The 27,780-nt window shown below is 47.1% G+C and overlaps 1 protein-coding gene across 1 annotated transcript in view; it reads left to right on the top strand.

Annotated features, from left to right (window-relative positions):
* The window catches only part of TMIE (transmembrane inner ear), a 32,307-nt gene extending 7,423 nt beyond the window's left edge, over nt 1–24,884 (top strand). Inside the window, exons 3-5 of the mRNA XM_039549337.1 lie at nt 4,490–4,639; nt 9,929–10,092; nt 24,846–24,884. Coding sequence (XP_039405271.1) covers nt 4,490–4,639; nt 9,929–10,092; nt 24,846–24,884 — 353 coding nt within the window. The remainder of the gene's footprint in view (nt 1–4,489; nt 4,640–9,928; nt 10,093–24,845) is intronic.
* Nucleotides 24,885–27,780: the final 2,896 nt, after the last annotated feature.

Genomic DNA, 27,780 nt, shown 5'->3' with positions numbered 1-27,780 from the left:
GGAACAAAATAGAAAATAAAAAATAGAAAACAGAAAATAGAAGGAAATGGAAAATTTAAACCAAGAATCGAATATAAAAAGTCAAATTTAAAAATAGAATTCAATAGAGAAATGTCAAATAGAAAACAGAAATAAATATAAAACCAGAAAATTTAGAAGTAGAATGAAATGTAAAAATAGGAAATTAAAAATGGCAATGAAGATAAAATTAGGAAATTAAAAATTAAAATGAAATATAAGAATAAGAAATATAAAAATAGAAATAAAAATTAAAGGAGAAAATTCAAACTAGAAATAGATGTAAAAATAGGAAATTAAAAATTCAGTTAAATGTAAACACAGGAAATTCAAAATCGAATGAAATATAAAATAGGAAATGCAAAGGTCGAGGGAAATACAAAAAATAAAATTTAAAATCGGAACAAAATAGAAAAACAGAAAATTGGAAATGGAAATATATAAAAAAACTAGAAAATTAAAATCTGGAATGCAATGGAAACAGGAAATGAAGAACAGAACTAAAATTAAAAATGTCAAATTTAAAAAGAGAATGAAATATAAAAATATCAAATTGGAAAATGACGAGAAAAAGAGGAAATTTAAAAATAGAATTGAGTGTAAGAAAAAGGAAATTTAAAATTCGGCCAAAAGATAAGAATAGGAAATTAGAAATGGAATGAAATAGAAAAATAGAAAATTAAAAATAGAATGAAATAGAAAATAGAAAATTAAAAATTGAAATAGAAAAATAGAAAATTAAAAATGGAATGAAATAGAAAAATAGAAAATGAAAAATAGAATGAAATATAAAAATAGGAAATTGAAATAGAAAAATAGAAAATGAAAAATTGAAATATAAAAATAGGAAATTAAAAAATGGAATGAAATAGAAAAATAGAAAATGAAAAATTGAAATATAAAAATAGGAAATTAAAAAATGGAATGAAATAGAAAAATAGAAAATTAAAACTTGAAATAGAAAAATAGAAAATTAAAAAATAGAATGAAATAGAAAAATAGGAAATTAAAAATTGAAATAGAAAAATAGAAAATTAAAAAATAGAATGAAATAGAAAAATAGGAAATTAAAAAATAAAGCTAGAAATATCACATTGATTAATTAATTAGAATCAAGTATAAAAATAGGAAATTAAAACGAGAACTAAATATTAAAACATGACCTTTAAAACCAGAACGAAGTGTAAAAACTGAAATTAAAAATAGAACGAAAGAAGAAATTAAAAACCGGAACCAAAGGTGAAAATGGGAAATTTAAAAAAGGAATAAATACAAAAATAGGAAATTAAAAAAAGGAATAAATATCAAAATAGGAAATTTAAAAAAAGGAATAAATATCAAAATAGGAAATTAAAAAAAGGAATAAATATCAAAATAGGAAATTTAAAAAAGGAATAAATATCAAAATAGGAAATTAAAAAAAGGAATAAATATCAAAATAGGAAATTAGAACCCGAACAAATCATAAAAATAGGAAATAAAAGTAGAAATAAATCGCCAAATAAAACAATTAAAAGCGGAATTAAATATTCGAAAATAGAAATAAACATAAAACCAAAACGAAAGCGGAATATAAAAATGAAATTAAATACCTCGATTATGCGTGAAAAATAATTGGTTGGTTAATTAGAAGGAATATTACCGTGTTGATTAATTAATTACATCACGATTCACCAATATTAATTGCTATTATTAGAAAGGATTCTAACGAATTAATTCTATTTCTAGTCAAATTTACATAATGATGTATTTCTGTTTACAGCATTTTTCTGGAAGGACATCGTTAATGCTAACGATAATTAGAAGGCTGTCAAATATTAATTAATAATTAATAATATTGGTATTGATATTAATATTAATATTGGTGTTGATATTGGTATTTTGGTATTGATATTGATATTGGTATTTATATTGATATTAATATTGATATTAATATTGGTATTGATATTGATATTTATAGTAATATTGATATTGATATCGATATTTATATTTATATTAATATTGGTATTGATATTGATATTAATATTGATACTGATATTGATATTAATATTGGTATTGATATTGATATTTATAGTAATATTGATATTGATATCGATATTGATATTTATATTAATATTGGTATTGGTATTGATATTGACATCGATATGATATTTATATTAATATTGGCATTGATATTGATATTAATATTGATATTTATATTAATATTGGTATTATTGATATTTATATTAATATTGGTATTGATATTGATATTGACATTGATACTTATATTAATATTGGTATTGATATTTATATTAATATTGGTATTGATATTGATATTTATATTAATATTGGTATTGATATTGACATTGATATTGATAATGATATTGATATTGATATTCATCTTGATATTGATATTGATATTAATATTGGTATTGATATTGATATGTCTATTAATGGTATTGATATTGATATTAATATTAGTTAATGCTGATATTAGTATTCATCTCGATATTAATATTAATATTAATGTTAATTAAACAGGTTTCATTATCACCCACATTAATTCTATTCCTATTATTCGACGTAAGGAAATAAAAACGAATCAAAATTAAATGGATCCAGGGATCCGATCCGAGCGTCCTTCCCATCCCTGCTCCCAGCCCATCCCACGAGATGGCACCATCCCCTAAAAAAGGGCGGAAAATCCCTCCCCATCCCTAATTCTCTTCCCTCTCCTTATTTCCCGGGAAAAACAATGTCAATCCCTCCATGAGGGGATTTTTGGGAATGTTTCAACCGGGGAAATTTTGTTCCCGTCGTTGTCAGCCAGAAGGTTTCGCAGCACCTGGAGGCAAATTCCTTGGAAAAGAATTCCTTGTCCAATCCGTCCGTGTCTTTTTCCTTAATTCCCGCTCTGGGATTGGATTCTTGGATTGTCCAGCCCGGCCTTGGACAATTCCAGGGATCCAGGGGAGCCACAGCTGCTCTGGGAATTCCAGCCCAGCTGCCAGGGAAATCCCACTCCCATTCCCAGCAAGTGCCCTGGAATTCCTGATTTCCCACTCCCATTCCCAGTTAAATCCGTGTTTGCATTCCCAGTAACTCACCCAGATTCCCTCATTTCCCATTCCCAGTATCTCCCCCAGAATTCCATGTTTCCCACTCCCATTCCCAGTGATCACCCAGATTCCCACGTTTCCCATTCCCAGTTACATCCTTGTTTCCCGCTCCCATTCCCAGTGATCACCCACATTCCCACGTTTCCCATTCCCAGTTACATCCTTGTTTCCCACTCCCATTCCCAGTGATCACCCACATTCCCACGTTTCCCACTCCCATTCCCAGCTAAATCCTTGTTTCCCTCTCCATTCCCAGTGACCAACCCAAATCCTTGCTTCCCTCTCTCCCGTTCCCACTAACTCGCCCAGATTCCCATGTTTCTCTCTCCCATTCCCAGTTAAATCCGTGTTTTTCTCTCTCCATTCCCAGTAACTCACCCAAATCCTCATCTCCCACTCCTGTTCCCAGTAACTCACCCAGATTCCCTTTTTTCCTGCTCCCATTCCCAGTTATCACCCAGATTCCCTCATTTCCCATTCCCTTTCCCGGTTATCACCCAGAATTCCTTATTTCCCACTCTCATTCCCAATGACCAACCCAAATCCTTGTTTCCCGCTCCCATTCCCAGTTATCACCCAGATTCCCACGTTTCCATTCCCATTCCCAGTATCTCCCCCAGAATTCCTTGTTTCCCATTCCCAGTTATCACACAGATTCCCACGTTTCCCACTCCCCTTCCCATTCCCAGTTACATCCTTGTTTCCCACTCCCATTCCCAGTTATCACCCAGATTCCTTCATTCCCCATTCCCAGTATCTCCCCCAGAGTTCCATGTTTCCCATTCCCAGTTATCACCCAGATTCCCTCATTCCCCATTCCCAGTATCCCCCCAGAATTCCATGTTTCCCATTCCCAGTTACCACCCACATTCCCTCATTTCCCATTCCCAGTATCTCCCCCAGAATTCCATGTTTCCCATTCCCAGTTACCACCCTCATTCCCCACTCCCATTCCCAGTTATCACCCACATTCCCTCATTCCCCATTCCCAGTATCCACCCAGAATTCCATGTTTCCCATTCCCAGTTACCACCCAGATTCCCTCATTTCCCATTCCCAGTATCTCCCCCAGAATTCCATGTTTCCCATTCCCAGTTACATCCTTGTTTCCCATTCCCATTCCCAGTTACCACCCAGATTCCCTCATTTCCCATTCCCAGTATCTCCCCCAGAATTCCATGTTTCCCATTCCCAGTTATCACCCAGATTCCCTCATTTCCCATTCCCAGTATCCCCCCCAGAATTCCATGTTTCCCATTCCCAGTTACCACCCACATTCCCTCATTCCCCATTCCCATTCCCAGTTACCACCCACATTCCCTCATTCCCCATTCCCAGTATCCCCCCCAGAATTCCATGTTTCCCATTCCCAGTTATCACCCTCTGCTGCATCTTCAAGTGCCGCATTCCGCGCACCCGGAAGGAGATCGAGGCTCGCTACGCCCAGCGCCAGGCGGCCAAAAACTACGCCGACAAACTGGACACGGTGCCGCCCCTCAACGAGCTCACCGACATTCCTGGAGGTAATTCCCACTTTTTTTTTTTTGGGAATGTGCCAGCGCAAAGTTCCTCCCGTGGTGCCACCGCCGAGATCCGCCCTCCCAGTGAGGAACGCGGGCAGCGCACGAGGATACTGGGATAAGATCCTTCGGCTAAGAGGGAAATTTTCTGTCGGTTTGAGTCGGAGTCGTTCCTTCGTTCCCAAATTCAGGTTGGAAAAGCCCCTCAAATTCATCAAATCCTATTTCCGGCCAAATCCCACTAAAAAATGCTGGGAAATTCCACATCTCCTGGGGTTTGGAGCCTTCCGGGGAGGGCGATTCCAGCACTTCCCTGGGATCCCTGGATTCCCGATCCTTAATCACTCTTCCAATTCGGAATCCTTTTTTCCCCTGACATCCAATCTGAACCTTTCCTGGGAAAACTTGAGGCCATATCCCATATTCCCATCCATTTCCGACCTTCAGCCTCCTGTCAGGGAGTTGGAGAGTGAAAATTCCGTATTTCGAATTCCCAGAGGGAATTAAGATTCATTTAAGGGCCAGCCCTTGGGTTGGGGGATACCAAGGACGCAAAGAGGAGTGGTTGGAATTCCACATTCCCGCTTTTTCCCGCTGGGATGGCCAGGAGGGTTTCTATCCGGCTCTCCGCTGCTCTCACTCTCCTTTCCTGATTCCATAGGCTCTCCCGAAAATCTCCTCACTCTCTCTGGCCATGTCCAGTCCAGAGCTCTCCACTCCCTGCCTGTCCTGAAGGAAGAGGATGAGATGGTTCTCCAAGGAAATTAGGGATTGATTCCCGGCTGCCTGTGGCTTCTCTTTCCCAAGGGGATCCATCGACCCTTGGAGTTTCTGCTTCTCCATCCCTGGATTTTTCTCCTGTTTCCTCAACACCTTTTTATGGCTTTTTTTTCCCCCCTCTTTCCTGTGTCTCTCCAAGCTGTAATTCCATAAAAACGGTGTTTCCTTAATTCGGGATGTGCTGCTTCAATCCATGGGGGAAGAGGCAGATCCTAACCTTGTAGGAATTTAGGAATTCCTTGGAGAAATGTCGTCCTACACCAGCCAAAGGCAGAATTAGGAACTGAACAACGGGAATTAGCACAAATCCCGGGATTTCGGGGGTGTCCTGATACCTGGCCCTAAACTGGGGATTCCCAGGCCTCCCTCTGGAGCTGAACCCAAATTCCAGGAATGAATCCTTGTCCTTCCACTTCATCCTAATCCTTACATCCTTCACATCCAACTACTTTAAATTCCAAGGTCATCCAAAGGTTTGGAGAATCCAATCCCACCTCTCGGAGCAATCCCACGTGGAAAACGCCCACATTCCGGCAGGAAATCCAAGGATTCTTTGATTTGCTTCCCAAAAAACCCCAAATTCTGACTCCTAAGGATCAGTCGATCCCAGAGGATTTGAAGGATCACAGCTGTGGATAACAGAATTCCCAATCCATTCATTTGCTGTTGGATCCTCATCCCTCTGGAAAACCAAGAAATTAAGGATAAGAATATCCCGAAAAGACAGAAAGGGAATTCGGTTTCACCCCAGAATAAATTTGGATCTCCTGGAAAAATCCTTTCCATCCCACACATATCCATGGGCTCCATCCAAAGGTGGGATATTGGTGCGGATTTAATCATCCCACTGGAAATCAGGGATGAATTTCCACAATTTATCCCTAAGAAATGCGTTTCTTTGGAAGCGCTTTCACCCCGAGGAATATCCCGACTTCCTTTTGTCCAGTTAAATTTGGATCACCCACGGAGAATTCCGGAATTCTGCTGCTGCTCTTTGGTGGTGGCTCAGGAAAAGCTGTTCCTGGGAATTCCCGACCCTCTGGGATTTGGAAAATCCCCAAATCTGCCCAAATTTCCTGGAAGGAATTGATATTGGGATGGGAATCATCTCTTCCCAAGCCTGTTTTCCATATTTATGGATACGAATGTGGCAGCACGGATTTTCCAGACTTTATCCCTTTATCCATGGCGGGGAACAAAAAGATTCCAGTTTTTTCCATGGGAGGGGAGGTGCTGAAGCGGAAAAGGTAAATTGGGCCTTAAAAATTCCTGGGAATCTCCACGCTGGGAATTCCAAAGGATTCGCTCAGCTGAGGGCACCTGGAGCTGACAAAGCTTTGTGTGACAGAATTCCCAGGTTTTCCCTCTGGAGATGCCTCCAGATCCCAAAAAATCTTCCCAGTGCGATTTAGGCATTCCAAAGGGAAGTGTGGAAACCTTTGGGATCCATCTCCGTGCTGGAATTTTTGTTGGTACACCTGGAAATTTCAATGTGACCAAAATTCCTGGATTTCCCCTCTGGAGATCCATCCCAATCCCAAAAAACCGTCCCAGTTTGATTTAGGCATTCCAGTGGGAAGTGTGGAAACCTTTGGGATCCATCTCCGTGCTGGAATTTTTGTCTGGGCTCCTGGAGTTGACAAAAGCTCCACGTGACCAAATTCCTGGATTTTCCCTCTGGAAATGCATCCAGATCCCAAAAAATCTTCCCAGTGCGATTTAGGCATTCCAAAGGGAAGTGTGGAAACCTTTGGGATCCATCTCCGTGCTGGAATTTTTGTTGGTACACCTGGAAATTTCAATGTGACCAAAATTCCTGGATTTCCCCTCTGAAGATCCATCCCAATCCCAAAAAATCTTCCCAGTGTGATTTAGGCATTCCGAAGGGAATTGTGGAAACCTTTGGGATCCATCTCCGTGCTGGAATTTTTGTTGGTACACCTGGAAATTTCAATGTGACCAAAATTCCTGGATTTCCCCTCTGGAGATCCATCCCAATCCCAAAAAACCGTCCCAGTTTGATTTAGGCATTCCAGTGGGAAGTGTCGAAACCTTTGGGATCCATCTCCGTGCTGGAATTTTTGTCTGGGCTCCTGGAAAGCTCCATGTGACCAAAATTCCAGGTTTCCCCTCTGGAGATCCATCCCAATCCCAAAAAGTCTTCCCAGTGCGATTTAGGCATTCCAGTGGGAAGTGTGGAAACCTTTGGGATCCGTCTCCATGCTGGAATTTTTGTCTGGACACCTGGAGTTGACAAAAGCTCCACGTGACCAAATTCCTGGATTTTCCCTCTGGAGATGCCTCCAGATCCCAAAAAATCTTCCCAGTGCGATTGAGGCATTCCGAAGGGAAGTGTGGAAACCTTTGGGATCCATCTCCGTGTTGGAATTTTTGTTGGTACACCTGGAAATTTCAATGTGACCAAAATTCCTGGATTTCCCCTCTGAAGATCCATCCCAATCCCAAAAAATCTTCCCAGTGTGATTTAGGCATTCCGAAGGGAATTGTGGAAACCTTTGGGATCCATCTCCCTGCTGGAATTTTTGTCTGGACACCTGGAGTTGACAAAAGATCCATGTGACCAAATTCCCAGGTTTTCCCTCTGGAAATGCATCCAGATCCCAAAAAATCTTCCTAGAGTGATTGAGGCATTCCAAAGGGAATTGTGGAAACCTTTGGGATCCGTCTCCATGCTGGAATTTTTGTTGGTACACCTGGAAAGTTTCAACGTGACCAAAATTCCTGGATTTCCCCTCTGGAGATCCATCCCAATCCCAAAAAGTCTTCCCAGTGTGATTTAGGCATTCCAGTGGGAAGTGTGGAAACCTTTGGGATCCATCTCCGTGCTGGAATTTTTGTCTGGAGTCCTGGAGTTGACAGAAGCTCAGTGGGAACAAATTCCTGGATTTTCCCTCTGGAGATGCCTCCAGATCCCAAAAAACCGTCCCAGTGCGATTGAGGCATTCCGAAGGGAATTGTGGAAACCTTCGGGATCCACCTCCGTGCTGGAATTTTTGTCTGGATGCCTGGAGCTGACAAAATCACGGCTCATGGACTTATTCCAATGTTGGAATTCTCCCAGTTCTTGGCATTATTTTTCCCAGTTTCACCTTGGCTTTGAGGGAATATTTCCATTCCTAAAAGCTCTCCATGGAATTCTTGGAATGTCACAAGGGACAAATCCCCCTGGGAATAAATAAAGGGATTTTAGGGCTCGGGGATTCAAATGGGATTTAAAAACGGATCCCTTCCTGTTCCGTTCCCAGTTTGTGGGAGAAGGAAAAGTGGGATTTGGGCTGGAGATGTCCTGGCTGGATCCAGGGCCTTGGAGATCTCCAAGCATTCCACACTGAGGCTGCTCCAGCTGATTTTTTGGGAATTCACCTGCTTCCCGCCATATTTTTCCAGGGAGCATCAAAGGGGTGGGTTTGGGGTTTTTTTAACTCTTCCCTCTTTTTTTTTTTTGTTTTTTGGAATGGGATGTCAAGGATTCCCCCGGGATTCTAAGGAATGCTCGGTCTCGTTCTATTCCCGTTTTTAGGGAGAAATAAAAGGCCATTCCCAAAGAAAAAGGATGGAATTTTATTGGAATGTCCACACCGAAGGCATCTTTTAGGGAAATGTAAAAAATTCGAGTTTCATGGAATTGTGGGGTCATGGAATGGGTTGGGATGGAAGGATCTGAAGGATCATCCCATTCCATGGGCAGGGATCTCCCGCTATCCCAGGCCTTGGGCACTCCCAGGGATCCAGGGGTGGCCCCAGCTGCTCTGGGAATTCCAGCCCAGCCGGGAATTCCTTCCCAAGATCCCATCCAGCCCTACTCCCCTTCAGTTTAAATCCATTCCCTGTTTTCCTGGCACTCCAGGCCTTTGCCCAAATCCCTCTCCCTTTCCAGAAAAGGCAAAAAGATGGAAAACTTCCCCCTTTTTCCCTGGATTCTGGAAATCTTTCTCCTCTGCTGCTCTGGAGCAAAGGGAAAACTTTCCATGGAATGGGATCCGTGTGGGAGTGTCCAGTTCTGCTCGGGATGAGAGTTCAGGGCATCGATCCCTGATTTCGGGAGCACTCGGGAGAAACGGAACCGCTTCCGGTGGGAGAGAAATCGGGAAAACGAGGAAAAGTTTTGTGCTGCGGAATTTCCTTCTCAATTAATGGATCGGGAGGGAATTTAGGGATCAGCCCATTCCATGGGCAGGGGGAAATTCCATATCCTGGGCTGCTCCAAGCCCCAATGTCCAACCTGGCCTTGGGCACTGCCAGGGATCCAGGGGAATCCACAGTTTCTTTGGGAATCGGTGCCAGGGCTTTCCCACCTTTCGAATAAAGATTATCCCAAAACCCTCTCCAAAAAAAAACCTTCCTTGGGATGGGAAAATCTCCAGTAGGAATATTTCCCCTTTGTCCCAGCTTTCCAGCAGGGAGCAGGAATTCTGACAATTCCTGGGTAATTTCAATCCACATTAATCCCTTTTCCTGGTTTTTTTTTTGGTTTTCCATCCTTGGAAGCAGCTCAGGTTGCGGAAGAGAAAAAAGAGGAAGAAGTTCCCACGGTATCCGGAAAAGTGGACAAAGCTCAGGGAAAGAAGGATGGATCCAAAGATTCCAAGAAGAAGGATGGGGAGAAGGAGCAGAAGGAAGGGAAGGAGGGAGCCAAAAAAAAAGACGGAGAAAAGGCGGAAAAAGGAGAAAAAGGAGGGAAAGAGGGAAAAGGAGGAAAAGGAGAAAAAGGGGAAAAGGGAAAGGACACAAGCGACAAGAAACAAGGGAAAAAGGGGGAAAAAGAAGGAGAAGCTGGAAAATCTGGAGGCGCCAAAACCAATGGAAAAGCTGCTGGGAATTCCAAAGCTCCGGCGAAAAAGAAGTGACCGCCCGAAAGGACAGCACTGGAATATTTTTTGGGAATGCTCCGGCAAATCGCTGTGGGAGGAGCACTTGGAGCAGGAAGTGCTTTTCCAAATATTCCATGGAATGCTGCTGGACGCATGGATTTCTTCCCATTGGGAGATGGAGCCCCTGGGATTCGGCTCTCCAAAGAAAAAGCGGGATATTCGGTCGGATAAGGAATAAATATCCGGTGGGAATGGGATAGAACCGAACGGGAAGCTGGAGTGGGAATGGGGACTTTGGATAAATGTGGGAATGCACAGGGACGAGGATCCAAAGTAACAGGAGAACGGGATTCATCCCAAATTTCTTCTTCCTGAGGACCTGGAGAAGTTGGATAAAGATTCCCTGGCACTCAGCACCGTCTCTTTGGGAATTTTAGGGATTATAAGGATTATAGGGATTTTAGGGATTATATAAATCCTGGGAAAATCCCAATGGACGGAGTTCTCCAAGGCCTGGCTCCTGTGGATTCCAAGAGATTGGAGTTTTCCCTCCTTCTCCCGTGCCTCTTTCCCTGGATTGCTGCAGGAAATTCCGTCTTTTCCGGGAGATTTATCCACATTTTCCCTATTTTTTGCTGAGGAAAGCCAGGTCTGAGAGGCGGAATTCCGCTCCGCTTCCATGGGGCTGTTATTCCCTCACTTCCCGGGAATTCCTGACGAGTGGTTTTATCGGGAGCAGCGTTTTTCCGGGTGTTTTGGAAATATTCCAGCAATTTATTCCTTAACATTTCCAGCCGGGGGAGATTTAACTCCAAAGCTTTTTGGGGATAGCGTGAAAAATCTTGGGATAATTAAAACTCGGGATATCCATCGGTATGGAATTGTCTGCTCCATAGGGGGAATTCCCTCCAATCCTTTATCCCCAGGAATGGGATTTATTTGGGATTGAATGGATTTTATTCCGACTGGTTTTCCTGCTGTTTTTCCAACCCAGATTTATCACTGCCAAGACATTTCCCACTTTTCCCACTTTTCCCACTTTTCCTTCTCCCAGTTTTCCTTTCCCTTCTCTCCCACCCAAATTATCCTGGTGGGAAATGAGCCTGGAAAAACGAAGGGAATTTTCTGTCCGAATGACATCACTCAGCTCCAAAAAGTCCTAAAATTCCAGAGCTCCCGAAAAGGTGGAAAACTTAAGGAGAGAGGTTGGGAATGATGTCCAGCACCACGGGAATGTTTGGGAAGAGCACGATCCAGGGAAATCAGGGCTGGGAATTCTGCCCTTGGACACAGAGGAGCCCTAAATCTCCATCCTTGGAATGGCACCGATGGATAAGTGGGAATACGGACCCAGACATCGGATTCATTTGGAATTTCAATCCCAATCCCAATTTTTCCAGGCCCTGTTTAATCAGGAATCACAACAATAAAGGATTTTGCCGTTGGATTCGGGCCTTGCTCCCTGGGATCTGCCGGATCCATGGGAATTTTGGGAAGAGATATTTATGCCCTAAAAAACTCCAGGATGGAATCCAGCTGGGATTTGGGCAGGAAAACTGGGATTGCCTGTCCTGCAGCTGGAATCCTGATGGAGAGCCATCAATCCCGCTGGAAATTTGGGATGTTGGCTCCGTTCGGAGAGGGAAGAGGAGCAGATTCATTCCCGATCCAAAGGTTTCCAGGAGGAAAATCCGCTCCTTTTCTTTGCCCTGAAATTCCAACCTCCATCCCTATCCCATTAAAAACAATCCCAATCCCAAATAAAATATCCATAGGGATTGGGACAGCCTTTGGAATGCGCCTCAATCCCTTTTTTCCAAGCAAACATTCCAAATCCTACGGATCAGATCCCAGGGATTTATGGGAATGTTTTCCTGATTAAGAAAAAAAAAAAAAGGGGGGGATATTCCATAAAAAAGAAATCCATTTATCCTTTGGGAATAAAGCGTGGATCAGGTTGGGTTTGGAATTATCAGGGTGGGGGTGGAAAGCCGGGAATGCATCCCTTGGATTCCAGAATGCATCCCTGGGATCTGGGAATGCATCCCTGGCATCAGGGAATTCATTCCTGGAGATTCCAGGGAACATCCTGCCCCAAAAATTTATCCCAATTCCTGAAGTGGGAACAGAGGGAATAATTCCCAGCCCCAATCCGGTGTTTTCCCTGTTCCAGTGGGATCTGGAAGTCAGGAAGTGTCAGAAAGGTGGAAAATTCCATCCCGGAGCAATTCCAGAACTTCCAGAGCTGCTTTTCCACCAGCAGATGGAGAAATTGCCTTGGGAAATCCACAGCTGGAGCATGGCAGAAGGAATTTTTCATGGAGAATCGGATTTATTTCCACGGATTTAGGTGGAAGTGGAATTCCAGAGGCCAAAAGCAGGATTTGATTCCCAGATCTCCAGGGAATAATGACAGGATCTCCCATTTCCTTGGATTGAGGTGATGCTGTTCCCTGGAGAGGTGGGAGGAGGAAAAACCACCAGGACCAGGAATAAATTCCGGGATCTCCGCATATTCCATAAATTCCCACTAGAGGGGGTCTTTTCTGGGATATGAGATCCAGTTTGACGGAATTTGGGCTGGGAATTAAGGCTGGATTTGGGAAATCTTCCAGCTAAAGCTGTTCCCGGTGTTGGTTTGTCCAGATCTTCTCCCAGGATTGTTTTTCCATGGAGAATAGAAGGAAATTTGGGATTAATTCATCACTGATGGAAGAGATTCCGAAAGATCCTTTCTTTTTTTTTTTTTTTTTTTGGAGAAATCAGCCTAAAAAGTTGATCCCAAGGGATTTCCAGGAATCTGGAAGAGCAGAGGAGGTGGAAAACTGGAGATTGGAATTCCATCCCCGCTTTCTTTGGGAAAGGATCCCGTGCAAAAGTTGCCTGTGGAATTTTCCTCATGGATTTTTAGGATTCGGGAAAAGCCGGGAAGAACTCACCAGGAGACACCAAGGTGCATCCATGGCTGGGAAATCCCAGGATATCTCCAAAGGGTCAAACCCTCTGGAGGAATTCCGGCTGCTCCAGAGGCTCTCAAGGAAAAACGTGGAATTTTTTTCCCTCTCTTCCTTCCAAGTTGTGTTCCGCTTGGAATTTCATAACACGGATCCAAAGGTTGGAAAAGTTTCGGCTCTCATTTTGGAGACAGAGCCAAGAAAAATTGGGATCAGCTACTTAAATCCATGGAAAACCAACCCTGGGATCTGGGAGATTCCCGCTTCCTCCAGGGGAGTGGAATTCTGGGAAGCAGAGCTGTTAAAACTTTGGGATTTTCCCTTTTCCAGCGGCCAAAAAAATGAAAGGATAAACTTCCCAACGTTTTCCTGGATTGGAGATGGAGCTTCTGATCCGTAGGTCAGGCTGGGATTTCTATTCCTGACGTTTTCCAGAGGTTGGGATTTGCAGCCTTAAAAAAGGGGGAATTTTGGCAAATAAAAAGCTGGAAAATTCGCCTTTCCCGATTTTTTTCCTTCTTTTTTTGGGCAGGGCGATGGGGATGGAGGGAGGGGGTGGTGCCTTCTGCAGAAAGCCTGGAAATCCTCCTGGAGATGAATTCCAAGAATCCCCGAGGTGCCTTAGAGATGCCTGGGACAATAACAGGGAGATAAGGGGAGCTCTCCATGATCCCGGATTTCTCCTGGCGTTTCTCCTGGCATTTTCCATGGCATTTTCCATGGCCTTCCCCTCCTTTCCAGGATTTTATGATCCTAAACTTTTCCGACTGGAAAAAATCCAGCTTTTCCTGCAGATCAGGAAGTGTCTGCCAAGGGGACAAAGCCACTCTGCGGAATGTCACAAGCCAGGCGAGAGCCGCATTCCCTTCCAAGGGTTCTCTAGGGATTTGATCCCAAATAATAGCGGGAAGACCTCCCCGAATGTCCTGATCTTCTCGTCCCATAAAACTGCCTGTCAGGCAGCCGGGATATTCCCGGGAGGTCACGGACACAATGGGAATTCTCGGATTTAAAGCCCAATAAAAATTCAGATTCGCATTCCGAATGCGCCGGGGAGGAAACCGGGACGTGCCGGAGGAGCTCGGGAAGGGAATAAGGAAAACGAGGCGGGAAAAATTGGGAAGCTGCTTTTTATGGAATGGTTTGGGATGGGAAGGAACTTAAGGATCATCCCATTCCAGGGGCAGGGACGCCTCCCACGATCCCAAGTGGATCCAAGCTCCATCCAGCCTGGCCTTGGGCACTGCCAGGGATCCAGGGGCAGCCCCAGCTGCTCTGGCAATTCCAGCCCAGCCCCTCCCCACCCTCCCAGCCAGCAATTCCCAATTCCCAATCTCCCATCCAGCCCTGCCCTCTGGCACTGGGAAGCCATTCCCTGTGTCCTGTCCCTCCAGGCCTTGTCCCCAGTCCCTCTGCAGCTCTCCTGGAGCCCCTTTAGGCCCTGCAAGGGGCTCGGAGCTCTCCCTGTGTCCTTCCCTTCTCCAGGGGAACATTCCCAGCTGTCCCAGCCTGTCGATATTCCCAACATTCCCAGCTGGATCAGCCATTTATCCAAAACAACCCTTTGGGAAACGGGAACTTGTCAGGAGCAGGTGTTGAACTCTTTGTTCGAAGCCCGAGATTGCAGCTCTGCTTTTCCTGATCCCACTGCGGAGAAACAGCTGGATAAGGAAGCCGAGGTGGAGCTGAGCAGGCGAACGGAAACATTCCCAAATCCGATGGAAAATTCTTCCTGGGATTGCTATTCCTGATGATCTGTGTTTCCCAGGAAAGAGTTTTCCCAGCAGTTATGGGCAGGAATTACGGAATTCTGGACCCGCTTGGGTTGGAAGGACCTTAAAGCTCATCCAGTTCCAACCCCGTGCCATGGCCGGGGATGTTTTCCACCAATCCCGGATGCTCAGAAAACCGGGATGCACCTCCCTGGAATCTCTCCTTCTCCAGCTCATCCCAGATTTTCCCAGCTCTTCCAAAGGAGAAAATAAGAAGGGGGAAAGTGCCTTAAACCCTTCCATTAAAACCCCAAACCCACAACCCATTCCCCCCCACCTTCCTTCATCTCCCATCCCAAAAAATTCCCGTTCCAGCCAGGCCGGGATTTGTACCCTCCCCAGCAGTTCCATCCCTGCCCCATCCCGCAGAAAAAGCCGGGAATGACAGGATTCCTCTTTATTCCCATACACACGGGGCATTGATCCCAGGCTCTGTTTTATGGGATGAGGAGGGGGGAAAATAGGATGGGAACAGGATGGGGGAGACCAGGAGGGAATTCCATTTATAAAGTCAAGCCCTGTTCGGGTGGAAATCAAAATTCCTGGGTTTTTTTTTCCCTGTCTATTAAACTCCCTGTCCTTTTACAGGAAGTCTTAATAAATTCCCATGGGATCTTTCAAATGGAATTCTCCAAAACCATAATTCCCCCATGGAAGCGTCAGCCTCGGGATCCACCACAGCGGGAGAGCCCGGAGCCAGGGAATGTTTGGAAGCCTGTAAAAATCTCCTCGTTAAGTTGGAATTCTCAATGCTTTGCCTATGGAGAAAGCGCTCCAGGAGCTATTCCCGATCTCCAGAGCAGAGGGAAAAGATGGATTCCCGAGCTTGGGATGGAGGGAGTGCAGCCCTTGGAATGAGGGAGAGAAAGCAGCAAGGAAAGACCCTCACAGACCTTCTGCTCCTGGGATTTCTGTCTCCAAGGATCCCTCCTTTTTCCTGGAGCTCCTTTGGTCCCCACAGGGAGTTTTCCATGTGTGAGCGGGGGGGAAGAGGCCTTGGAATGCTGGAATTGGGTCAGGAAGGCAACGTCCCGGTGGGATTCTGATCTGGGATACAGCAAGGCGGGAACAAACATGGGAAGGCTGGGAAGGGATGAACCCAGAAAGAGGAAGAGTCTGGGGAATGAACAAGGGAAAATCCAGAGGGATGGGAATGGGAATGGGAATGGGGATGGGGAGAGGGAGAGGGAGAGGGAGAGGGAGAGGGAGAGGGAGAGGAATGGGAATAGGGATGGGAATGGGAATAGGGATGGGAATGGGAATGGGGAGAGGAAGAGGGAGAGGGAGAGGGAGAGGGAGAGGGAGAGGGAGAGGGAGAGGGAGAGGGAGAGGGAGAGGGAGAGGGAGAGAGTAGGGATTGGAATAGGGATAGGGATAGGGATAGGGATAGGATTCAGGATAAGGATAGGGATAGGGATAGGGATAGGATTAGGATTGGGACTAGGGATAGAGATAGAGATAGGGATAGGGATAGGGATAGGCTGTCCAAAAGCCTCCAAAATCCCGTATCCCTTCAGGATTATCCCTTTCCTTACCCCTTCAGCCTGGAGAACAAAGGGAAACCTCGGAGCCCCTTGCAGGGCCGAAAGGGGCTCCAGGAGAGCTGCAGAGGGACTGGGGACAAGGCCTGGAGAGACAGGAGCCAGGGAATGGCTTCCCAGTGCCAGAGGGCAGGGATGGGTGGGAGATTGGGAATTGGGAATTGCTGGCTGGGAGGGTGGGGAGGGGCTGGGCTGGAATTGCCAGAGCAGCTGGGGCTGCCCCTGGATCCCTGGCAGTGCCCAAGGCCAGGCTGGACATTGGGGCTGGGAGCAGCCTGGGACAGTGGGAGGTGGGAATGGGATGAGCTTTAAGCCCCTTCCATCCCAAACCATTCCAGGATTCTGGGATTCAGCCCCTGAGCAGAAGCTTTTCCTAATCCTCCATCCCAATCCAAGCTGATTTTTTTCCTCCGAGTTTTTCCTCCGGGTCGCTCCGTTCCTTTCCCGTCATTAATTATTAACCCATCATTAAACATGAATCCATTCTTAATCCCCAGCTGCTCTGGGAATTCCATTCCAGCCCCTCCCCCCCCTCCCAGCCAGGAATTCCTTCCCAAGATCCCATCCATCCCTGTTCTCCTTCAGCTTAAATCCAATCCTTTCCAGGGAGTCTGGAACCGTGAATGCCCTAACTCCGGAATTCTCCGATTTTCTTACATTTCCCAGCCTGGAGGAATTTTTGGGAAGCCAAAACCTCCCAGACCACGGATCCCCTTTGCGTGGTTTAACATCCCAAAATATTTCAGGCATAAAATTCCTCTTTTTTTTTTTTGCCTTGTGTCCCGATCCCAAGCAACAGAAGGAAGTTCACACTTCCCACTGTTTCCATCCACATGGAAAACTCTCCCTCCTTTCCCCGGGATCAGTTGTTCCAAGTTTGGCATCAGCCTCGCCTGGGGTTGGTGGCACCCACAGGACTCATTCCATGATTCCTCTCCATCATTTATTAAAGGACAAGGAAAATTCCCATCCTTCCCAAGCCCGTTATTCCACAGGCCCAACCTTTCCCTTCTTTCTCCTTCCAAAGAGGCTTTCCCAGCAAAAGGATTGAGAGGAAAACTGGGATTTGCAGCTATGGAAAAGGTTTGACTGAACAATGATGCTCAAGGGTGGCTCTTCCTTCCCAAGACCTCGAAAGGAGAGTTGGGAAATACGGATTCCCACTTCCAGGGACACGGAAGGCTTTAAAAATCTGGGAAAAGGGGATTGTAGCGGGATAATTCCATGATTTCCCATTAGAGGGCATCTCTGCCCTTCCTGCAGAGCATCCCGAGGCTGGAGCCCAGGTTCCTCGAACCCTCAGTCCCTTCCTGCTCCTCTGACAACCTTCTGGAAAAGATGGAATTTTTTCCCTGCCACACTTTCCCTCGGAGCAGGGAATGTCCCGGGCAGGGGTTTTTTTTGGGAAAACCAGACATTTCAGGGGGTTTGTTGGATTTTTAACCCTTCCTGGGTCTTTTATGATCCGTTATCCAAACCACAGCGGGGATTCAGTTCAGCAGGAGCTCCTCAAAGCTCGGGAAACCCATCCCAAGGAAAAGAGGGATTGCATCCATCCTTGTCCCAAAAAAACATGACTCAAGTTGTTGCTGTTGGTTTGGCTCCAGTTTGGGAATTTGGGGAATTTTTTGTTGTTTCTTTTTTATTCCTCGGGTGTTTTGTCGCCCAGGAATTCGGATCATTCCCAATGGAATTTTTTCTTTTCCCAGCCTCCTGTCTCCCCTCCCATTTTTGGGAATTCTCACTCACACTGGGTTTGGGCAGAGGTTGCAGCCCCCACTTGGGAAGGGACCAAGACACTGAGAATTCCCAATAAAACCAATTTTCCTCCAGGACTGATCCCATTCCCACCCTCACAATCCCACAGCTGGATCAAACCTTTGTTTCCCTCAGAAATTCCCATTCCTGCTGACAGAAATTCAGGAAAATGAGAGCTGGGATTTTGCTGGTGGAGACATTCAGTGGAAGAATTGGAAATGCTGGGAATATTGACAGGCTAGGAGAGCTGGGAATGTTCCCCTGGAAAAGGGAAGGATCCAGGGAAGACTTAGAGCTGGAGAGGGACTTGGGATTGGAGGGACAGGAGCCAGGGAATGGCTTCCCAGTGCCAGAGGGCAGGGCTGGATGGGAGATTGGGAATTGGGAATTGCTGGCTGGGAGGGTGGGGAGGGGCTGGGCTGGAATTGCCAGAGCAGCTGGGGCTGCCCCTGGATCCCTGGAAGTGTCCAGGGGTTTGGAGAAACTTGGGATAATGGGAGGTGGGAATGGGATGATCCTTAAGATCCCTTCCAATCCAAATTCTGGAATTCCAGGATTGTGCACTTGTTTTACACAGAGGGCACCAAACGAATTCCGACGGAGTCAAAGAGTGCTGGGACACGGAGTCTTCCCAAGAAACTCCGAGGAAAACCACTTGGATCTCCCTCAAAATGGATCTCCAGCTCCTGCTGGATTCATCCCACTGGCAGACTTCTTGATAGGCTTCCCTTTCCCGGAGCCACAGACATGGAGTATCAGGGCAAGGAAAAGCAGAGGGATTCCAAGGAAACAGCTCTGGCTCCCAGCAAGGAAAGTGGGAAGAGTGAAAGGATCATCCCAGATGACAAAGTTGAACTTCCCAACTTTCTGGGATGAGTCTGGAGCGGGGAAACGCAAGGAATGTTCATTCTCCTGCCCCCTGGAGGCTTTAAAGCTCCTGGAGGGCATTTTGCTCTTCCCAATCCCATGGAAGTGGAAAACTGTGGCTGCTCCTGGTGGCTGGGAAGCTGCAGGAACACCGGGAGGTTTTCCTTAAAATCCCTGGGTTCACTCCAAGCTCGGTCAAATTATTCATAGGAATTTTTATTGTGGCTTTTCCTGCCTTTTGGCAGGAATCATATCCCGAACTAAACGTTGGGAATCACCTCCACCAAATCCCATCCTGCCAGGAGCACAGGAGCTGGGAGATTGGATTTCCCTTGGAAAAGCAGGAAAGGGAAAGCTTTGCCAGGAATGATTCCCCCAGGACAAAAGGATGTGGAGCTCGAGGCGTTGTGCCAGCTCCGCTTGGTGAGGAGAAAATGTGGGATTGGTTGGAGCTGAAGGCCCAGGGTGCCTCAGGTGGCCTTGAAATCCCGTGGGAAATCCCAAATCCAACATTTCGGCCCCGCCGCACTGGCAGGAAATGATGCTTTCTGGAATAACGGGGTCATATCGAACCAGGGCTCTCCTTCTAGGATATTCTGGGAAGGATTTCCCTGCCTCTCTGGAATTCCAGCTGGCAGGAGGGGGCTCTGGAAGGGTGGGGGCTGTTTTCCTATAATCCACGTACAAACGGAGCAGGAAAACGGGAATAAAGGCAGGGAATGCAACCGAGCTTGGTGAGGGTGCACCAGGCAAGGCTTGGAAGCCCCAGGTTTCTCTGAGCATTCCTTTGACCTCCAGATTCCCACTGGATTGGTTTTGTCCCATCCTCAATAGCCGTGTTATCCATCGTAAAAAATGAGGAAGATCATGGATCTCAACCTCCGTGCTCTGGGAGCATCTTCCCCCTCAATTCCATCTTTAATCCAGCTCCAAGGACCTGTAGGACCCTCTGGTGTCCCCGTCCCAATCCAGGCTCCACTCCATCCATTCTCTGCCTCGACAATATCCGTAAAACTCGCAGAAAGCGGGATGAGCTCCAGCCCATCCCCTTTTATCCATCCCTGGCAGGAACTCCCAAAATCCCTGTGTTTCAGGGAAAAGCTGGATCAGCAGCTCTGGCTGGATTTAGGAGCTGTGGGGAGCTGCCTCCCAATTATCCCTCACACCAATCCCAAAGTCTTGCCAGGTGGGAATGTTGTTTCACCCCAATAGATTCCATTTTCCCAAGCTCTCCTAACAGGATTCATGCTGAGCTTGGAGATCCCGGGAAAATCAGTGTTGGACATTTGAATGAACCGGAAGCCTCCACAGGATTCTTGATGATATTATTATTATTATTATTATTATTATTATTATTATTATTATTATTACTATTATTACTGGAATTTTACAGGCTGACAGATCCCATTTCCTTCATTGTTTTCCAAGGAATTTTCTCTCCTGTCAGGACAGGCCAAGGCAGGACAAGCTGGATTTCCCAGGATGGGCTTGACCAAAGCAGGACCAGACTCAGTGTCCCGTTTTAAGCCCAGCTCATCATTTTAATCAAGAACAACTCCAGGGTTTCTCTGTAATCCATGGCAAGCTCCATCCCGTGAGAATTCCATGCAATCCTCATGCTGGATCATCCTTGGAGCCTGTCTCTTCCCTGGAAGGTGCCACATCTGCCCACAGCTGGTTCCTCACTGCACCGATTATTTTGAGCCAGGCAAGAATAAGCAGGAGCCCAGCCCATTCCAGCCAGGCAGGATCCATGGATTTATTGCCACATCCCATAAAACCAGGCCGTGAAATCCCATCTGTCACCGAGGGAATGAGCAGCTCCTTGTTCGGCACCTCCTGGCCACATTCCAGCGGCAGGACAAGGAACCATTGTAACCACTCCGAGGTTATCCAGCTCCAATTCCCACCTTCCTTGTTCCCAGCTTCTCCTTTCATTCCGTTTCCACACTGTTGGAATGTCCTTGGTGCAGGAGAATCCAACAGAAAAGGAGGTTTGGTCACTTCTTGTTTTTCCGGAGGGAATCTGCCCATTTTTTGTGGATTTCTGCTGGAAAATCGGAGTAACTGGGCTTGGAAGGCACCTCTGGATCTGCTTGGATCCATCGTTGTCTCCCAATCCTTTGCTTCCAGTGACCTCTCCATCGGAATTTGGGATCTGACTGAATTCCCATCTCTTTTTGGAGTTAAAAAATACAAGCACTGCCCAATCTGACAGGTTGTGGAGGGAAAACTCCACATCCACTAAAAAGACCTGGAATATATCCAGGATGAAAGGAATTCTGTCTCTATAGCAGCACCATGAAAGGAAAAACAGGGAAATTGGGATCCCAAGTGGCTGAGTTTGATCCCCATTTTGTCTCCTCTCCATCCCTCAGGAAATCCAAGGAAGTTTACCTGGAATTTCCGGAGTGCAGGTTGCACTTAGGGTTGTCTGGAAGTAGGAAAATTGATGCCTTATCCTGCTGCTGATTTTCCACCTGGATTCCCCACAGCCTGGAATATGGTGGGGTGGGATCTGCTCTTGGGATCCTCTGGAGCAGCAGGATCCAGGTCTTGCTCCAAGTCCCATCCCTGTGCCAGAGCTGGTGTCACTTTGGCACTCACAGACCCCGGGATGGGGGAAGAACCTGGAGCTGCTGGAGGAGTTGGAGGAAAACTGCAGCTTCCAGCCTTTATCTTGGAAAAAAGGAAAATGTCTGGATATTCAGCATCAATCAGTGGCTTTTGGGGGTGAAATCCCAGATGTTTCGTCACCTCGCAGAATTCCAGGATGCTTTGGAATGGAAAGGAAATTAAGGATTATCACATTCCAACCCCTGCCATGGGCAGGGACACCTCCCACTGTCCCAGGCTGCTCCAGCCTGGCCTTGGGCACTGCCAGGGATCCAGGGGCAGCCCCAGCTGCTCTGGCAATTCCAGCCCAGCCCCTCCCCACCCTCCCAGCCAGCAATTCCCAATTCCCAATCTCCCATCCAGCCCTGCCCTCTGGCACTGGGAAGCCATTCCCTGTGTCCTGTCCCTCCAGGCCTTGTCCCCAGTCCCTCTCCAGCTCTCCTGGAGCCCCTTTAGGCCCTGCCAGGGGCTCGGAGCTCTCCCTGTGTCCTTCCCCTCTCCAGGGGAACATTCCCAGCTCTCCCAGCCTGGCTCCAGCCCTTGGAACATCTCCATGGATTCCTCTGGACTCTCTCCAGGAGCTCCACATCCTCCTGATGTCGGATCCAGGGCTGGAGCAGCTCTGCAGGTGGGGAATCACCTGAGTGGGGCCGAGGGGCAGAATCCCATCCCTCATCCGGTGTCCCACCCTTGGGATCAGCTTTGAGCCAGGCGGGGTCTCTGGCCAGGGCACGTCCAGCCCCTCATCCATGAACATCCCAAATCCTTCTACTCATCCAGGGCTCTCCATCCATTCTCCATCCAGCCCGTGTTTGTGCTTGGGATTGCTCCGGCCTGGATCCAGGACCTTGCCCTCATTGGACCTCATGAGGTCCCTCACAATGAGATTCCTCGATTCCCATTTTAACAGGCGCAGTCTCGTGCATGTATCCGTGTATTATTCCTGAAAATCAGGAATCATTCCTGCAAATCGGGAGAAACTCCCCTGAAATCTGTGACACTCCCAGACAAACCAGGATCAGGGCTCCTTGCTGGCATTTGTGCCGAGGGTTTTTCCCTCCAACCTCCTTCAATGCTCTCTTGTCCACTTCCCTTTTCAATTTAGCCCCCAAATCCTCATTTCCTTTCCCATTTTTCCCTCTGGGCATTCCCAGGGGCAGGATCTGCAGCAGGAGCTGCAGGATTAACCCACTCCGGGTTGGACTCTGGACAAAGAGGCTGCACAAGCTCCGGGAGAGAGCCTGGACAGAGATCTTAGATTCAAAGCATTCCCTGGCTCCCTCGGACACGGGGAAGGTCTCCTCTGTCGGAGAGTTTTTCCCTGTGGCTTCCAGCACACACATAATTTTTGGGAACGAGGCCCCAGGGCCCTGCTGGAGCAGGGAACTGTTTTGATTGTAACAGGCTTTGATTCAGAGCAGCCAGAAATTATTTATTTTCCTTCAGCTTCCCTCCCCACCCCCCCCCCTCCGCATTCCCAGTCGGGATTGAGGAGCTCTGTTTGCCCGGGGGCTCCTCGGTACCTGGGATGAGCAGAGGGATTCTGCTGGAGCAGGACATCAAACCTTGGATCTCAAATTCTCCCAGGTTTTCCCTATTCCTGCAACTGATGCCGGCAGGAAGGAATGGGAAGCCCAGGGAAGTCGATCCCTTTGCAGTCTCCCTGCCAGGAGCGATTCCCTCTGCGCTCCCTGCAGGAATGACGCGCCTGAGGAATTCCTCGTGGTCCTGACGTTCTTGCTGTCAATCGGCGGAAGGCGAGCAAAGCTCTTCCCTCTTCCTCAGTTTCCAGAGTATTTTGGGCCAAAAATGTGCCCAAGGAGATGCTCCCGTGGCTGGAGGAACTGTCGGCAGCATCCCAGCTCTTGGATTGGGATCATTGAGGTCCCATTGCTGCCACCTCTCCCTCCCTGCAGGACCCCAGGCCTTGGCTGGATAATGGGATTTCCGCCCATGGCAGAGGGGTTGGGAGTAGATGACCCTTAAGGTGCCTTCCAACCCCAACCATTCCACGATTTTGTGATTCCATGATTGTGTTTAATTAGGTCCAACTTTAATGTGGTCTCTCTTGGGGACCACTGATGATTCCATAAAAGGTTGAGGGAATTTTCGGAGCTTTGCAAAGCGACCGCTCGTCATTTAATGCTCCCAAAAGATTGGAGGTGGATCCTGAAGTTACCAAAAGCATTTTGAGGTCCGTGTTTGGGAACCATGACCACCAATTCCTTGGCTTGATGCTCCAGCTGAGGTGGAGCTCTGGAAAATTCCTGGACAGCAGATAAGAGGTGGAGATAAGGAAGAAGGTGATGGAACACCAGCACAGGGTGCCCAGAGCATCCCTGAATCCCTGCAAGTGCCCAAGGCCAGGTTGGACATTGGGGCTTGGAGCAGCCTGGGATGGTGGAAGGTGTCCCTGCCCATGGAATGGGATGATCCTTAAGTTCCTTCCCACCCAAACCATTCCATGATTCAGAGTTTTTCCTGCTCCCCATGGAATTTGTGGCTGATTTTCCCGTGACTGCAGCACAGTGAAGCGACCAGGGACGGATTTGATTGCTGGCCCAGATTTTTGGGAATATCAGAACCAAAGCTCTGGAGCTCTGCTTGGATTGACCTCCAGCAGGAAGTGACAGGGATCTCATCCCAACACTGGGACAAATGCCTGGGACCGGGACAACCCTGGGACTGCCTGGATATTTCCCATTTTACACAAACACCGGGAATTTTCTGTCCAAATGTAATTGCATAAAACACTGTATTCCCAAAATCCCCTTTCCCCTTCCAAATCCTTTCCGGGATACATTTTTTGGGTCCATTTTCCATGGGTCCCTTTTGGAGCTGTCACTTCCATGGCTCACCCTGTGCTCCCTTGGATGGACCCTGACTCGATGATGTCATCAGAGATGGATTGCGGCCTCTTCCCTGGACGAGACTCTGGAATTCCCAGCTGGAATGACAATGACAAAAAGCCAAACCAGCCCAATCTGATCTTTCTTGTCCTTGAGGGAAAAAACAGCTCCCAGGATTTGGGAAGTCCTTCCCACCAGGAGTTCAGGCTGATCCAGGTAATTCCTGTTTTCCCCTTAAAGCAACACGGCTCCGATGTCTCGGCAGAAATTTTGGAGTGAAAGAATCCAATATTTCAACTTCTCCTCCTGCCGAGACAGGAACGAACGCGGCAAGGAGTGAATTTGGCCATCGGGATTTCCGTGGCCATCACTCAACAGCTCAGGGACACCAGTCTGGGAGGCACCAACCCTCCCTCAGCCCAGTTTGCCAACTGGGAGAGGACTTGGAGGGGATCCTGAGACAACCAGAACTGGGACCTCTCACCCCATCCCCACATCACCTCCATCCTGGAATGTCTGAGGAGCAGGAGATGATCCCCAGCATTCCATCCTCCCATCAGCTCCACGCTCCTAAAAGCAGCAAAATCCCATTCACAAATTCTTTTATTTCTGCTTTTCTCCGCGGGATTCCTTCCAGAACATCGTAAATGCCTCTAAAATTTGGGATCCTTTCAAATCCAGGCAGGATCTGGGCTCTGCACATGGTTTCCCTGGTTGGCAGAGAATTTTCAGGGTGAATGGAGAAGGCTCCAAAGGCAAACAAAACCTTGGCTGAGTTTTGGTGACTGGAAAAGGAACAATTGATTTCCGGAGCTGTCAGGGCAGTGGTTTTTTGGTGGGATGGCGAGAACTGAATGGATCAGAGCCGGGAATAAGAGGTGTATTTTAGATTCAGGAATCGGGGTTTTGGGAAGAAGGAACTGACCTCCTGGCGTCCTCTCTGTCCTCTGGGGCTCTGTTTTCCCATTGTCCCGTGTATTTGAAGGGATGCTCGGCCGAGAAGTTCTCCAGGATCCCAAAGCCTTGGCGCACGTTGTCCTTGAAGTAGCCCTTGTAGACCGTGTCATTCCCATACCTGCAGGAAGAGGGATGGAATTCCAGGCTGGGAATATCTGACAGCTACTCCTGGAGCAGGAAGCCAGGAAAATGAGGAGATCAGGCTGCTCCATCCCTAAAGATTCCCGATATTTGTCTGAGAGCGCTGGATTTGATCCTTGTGCACTCAAGGAATGGGCGTCGCCCAAACCGGACATTCCACAGCTTCCCAAATTTTCCAAGGACACAACGCATGGGCTTGGAATTGTCCTGGGAGAGGCCACTCATCCCATTCCGTGGTTGTTTTGGCCACCCCTCCTCTCACCAAATCGCAGAACGCATCCCTGAAAAACCACTGTGGATCCATTTCTCTTCCCATTGAGACTGTGGCTGGCATTCCTGGATGATTTATCCGCACACTTCTATGGATCACACGTTGGGAGTTAATTTGGGCTTGCGACAGCTGCTTAAAACTCATCCGTTTGGAAAAAATTCCTGCTGCCAGATGAATAAAACCAAGCAGATCTCTGCTTCTTGTAACGTTCGGGGTGACGGGGACTCTCATGAGCTTCAAATGGGTTCTTTTTTCTGATTCTGATCCAACTTTTGGGTTGTTCTTTTCTTGGGTTTCATTGGTGGACACCCAACTGCCGGAAATCAGAGGTCTTGAGTGGGATGGGTGCATTTATAGAACCCTGGAATGGTTTGGATGGGAAGGAACGTAAGGATCATCCCATTCCATCCATGGGCAGGGACACCTCCCACTATCCCAGGCTGCTCCCAGCCCCAATGTCCAGCCTGGCCTTGGGCACTGCCAGGGATCCAGGGGCAGCCCCAGCTGCTCTGGCAATTCCAGCCCAGCCCCTCCCCACCCTCCCAGCCAGCAATTCCCAATTCCCAATATCCCATGAAAACCTCACCTCTTTCAGTTTAAATGACCTTGGCTGATTAGATAGTGAAGAAAACACAAAATTCACATCCCAGTTGTTGTATCTTCCAAAAATACGCTGTTATCCAAAAAGGGAGATGCTGGGAAGACTGGAACATCACCCCTGGACAAATTATTCCTCAGGACAACTCCAATGAGGCAACGAGACCTCACCTGTTCTCCCTCTCTGGATCTTCACAAATTCCAAGGAATTCTCCCAACCCCTCAGGGAAAGGCCGTGTGAGACATCAGAGCTTCTCCTCCCTGTCCTGTGCCTCTGCCACCGGCTCTGCTTCCCAGCTGGCACCACTTGGAGCCAGGAAAATGCAGGATTGGTTTCCGGAAAGATGAGTCTGAGCAGCTCCTTGACGCAGCTGGGAGCAGATGTTGGGAGCCGAGGAGCTCTGGCACGGCTCTAATTCCATAAGGAACACATGGATGAGGGAGAAGCAGACCTGATCGGAACTCTTTGAAGCTGGGATGAAACATTCCTCTTTGGAAAGATGCTGGAATATTTCAGCTTGTTGCTTAGACCCTCTCTCTTTGCTTCCCTCCCAATTTTTTTCTGGTTTCCAGCTGAGATTTCACTTGTGAAGTTTTTGGGTGGAAGCAAAAGCCAATTTTGGTTGAAACAGATAAAGTTCCGATATTTTTATTCCATGGATCTGTGTGGAAGGGGAGAGAAACACTCCCGGTCGAAAGTTTTCCTGATTTTTGTGTAATAAAAGGAATTACCTTGCTGATTAAAGCTTGCCCTGGGCTGTATTTCTGGATCCTGGAATGTATTTCTGGATTATCATGGAATGACACAACCAATAAAAAATCAACAGAAATTTGTGCCTGCTTTGAGTTAAAAACGTTTTTTTTTTTCCTAGGAATGGTGGAATTCTTGGACAAAGTCAACCATTCCCTGGAAGGCAAAGGAATGACAACTCCCAGGCTGTGTGGGCTTTTCCTACTCCGTGCCTCAGCTGAGGGGTCTCTCCCGTGCTCCACATCTTCCTTTGGGCTGCTCCACGGATCCAACAAAGCTTGGAATTCCTGGCTGTGCTGGATCAGTGCCGTTCAACGTGACAACCCCTCACCCTAAAATAAATTCTTGATTCCGTAATGTTTCTACTCAACGCTCTCCTGAGCCATCCGGGGTCAGGGCGTTGATTCCGTTTGTCCCCGGCTTTATCTTGGCCACGAACTGGGTTTGCAAATAAAGGA

The sequence above is a fragment of the Corvus cornix genome, chromosome 2, assembly GCF_000738735.6.
Source record: "Corvus cornix cornix isolate S_Up_H32 chromosome 2, ASM73873v5, whole genome shotgun sequence".
NCBI classification, from domain to species: Eukaryota; Metazoa; Chordata; class Aves; order Passeriformes; family Corvidae; genus Corvus; species Corvus cornix.
The sequence above is the reverse complement of the archived record's forward strand: the minus strand, read 5'-3'. Positions and strand labels throughout refer to the sequence as shown.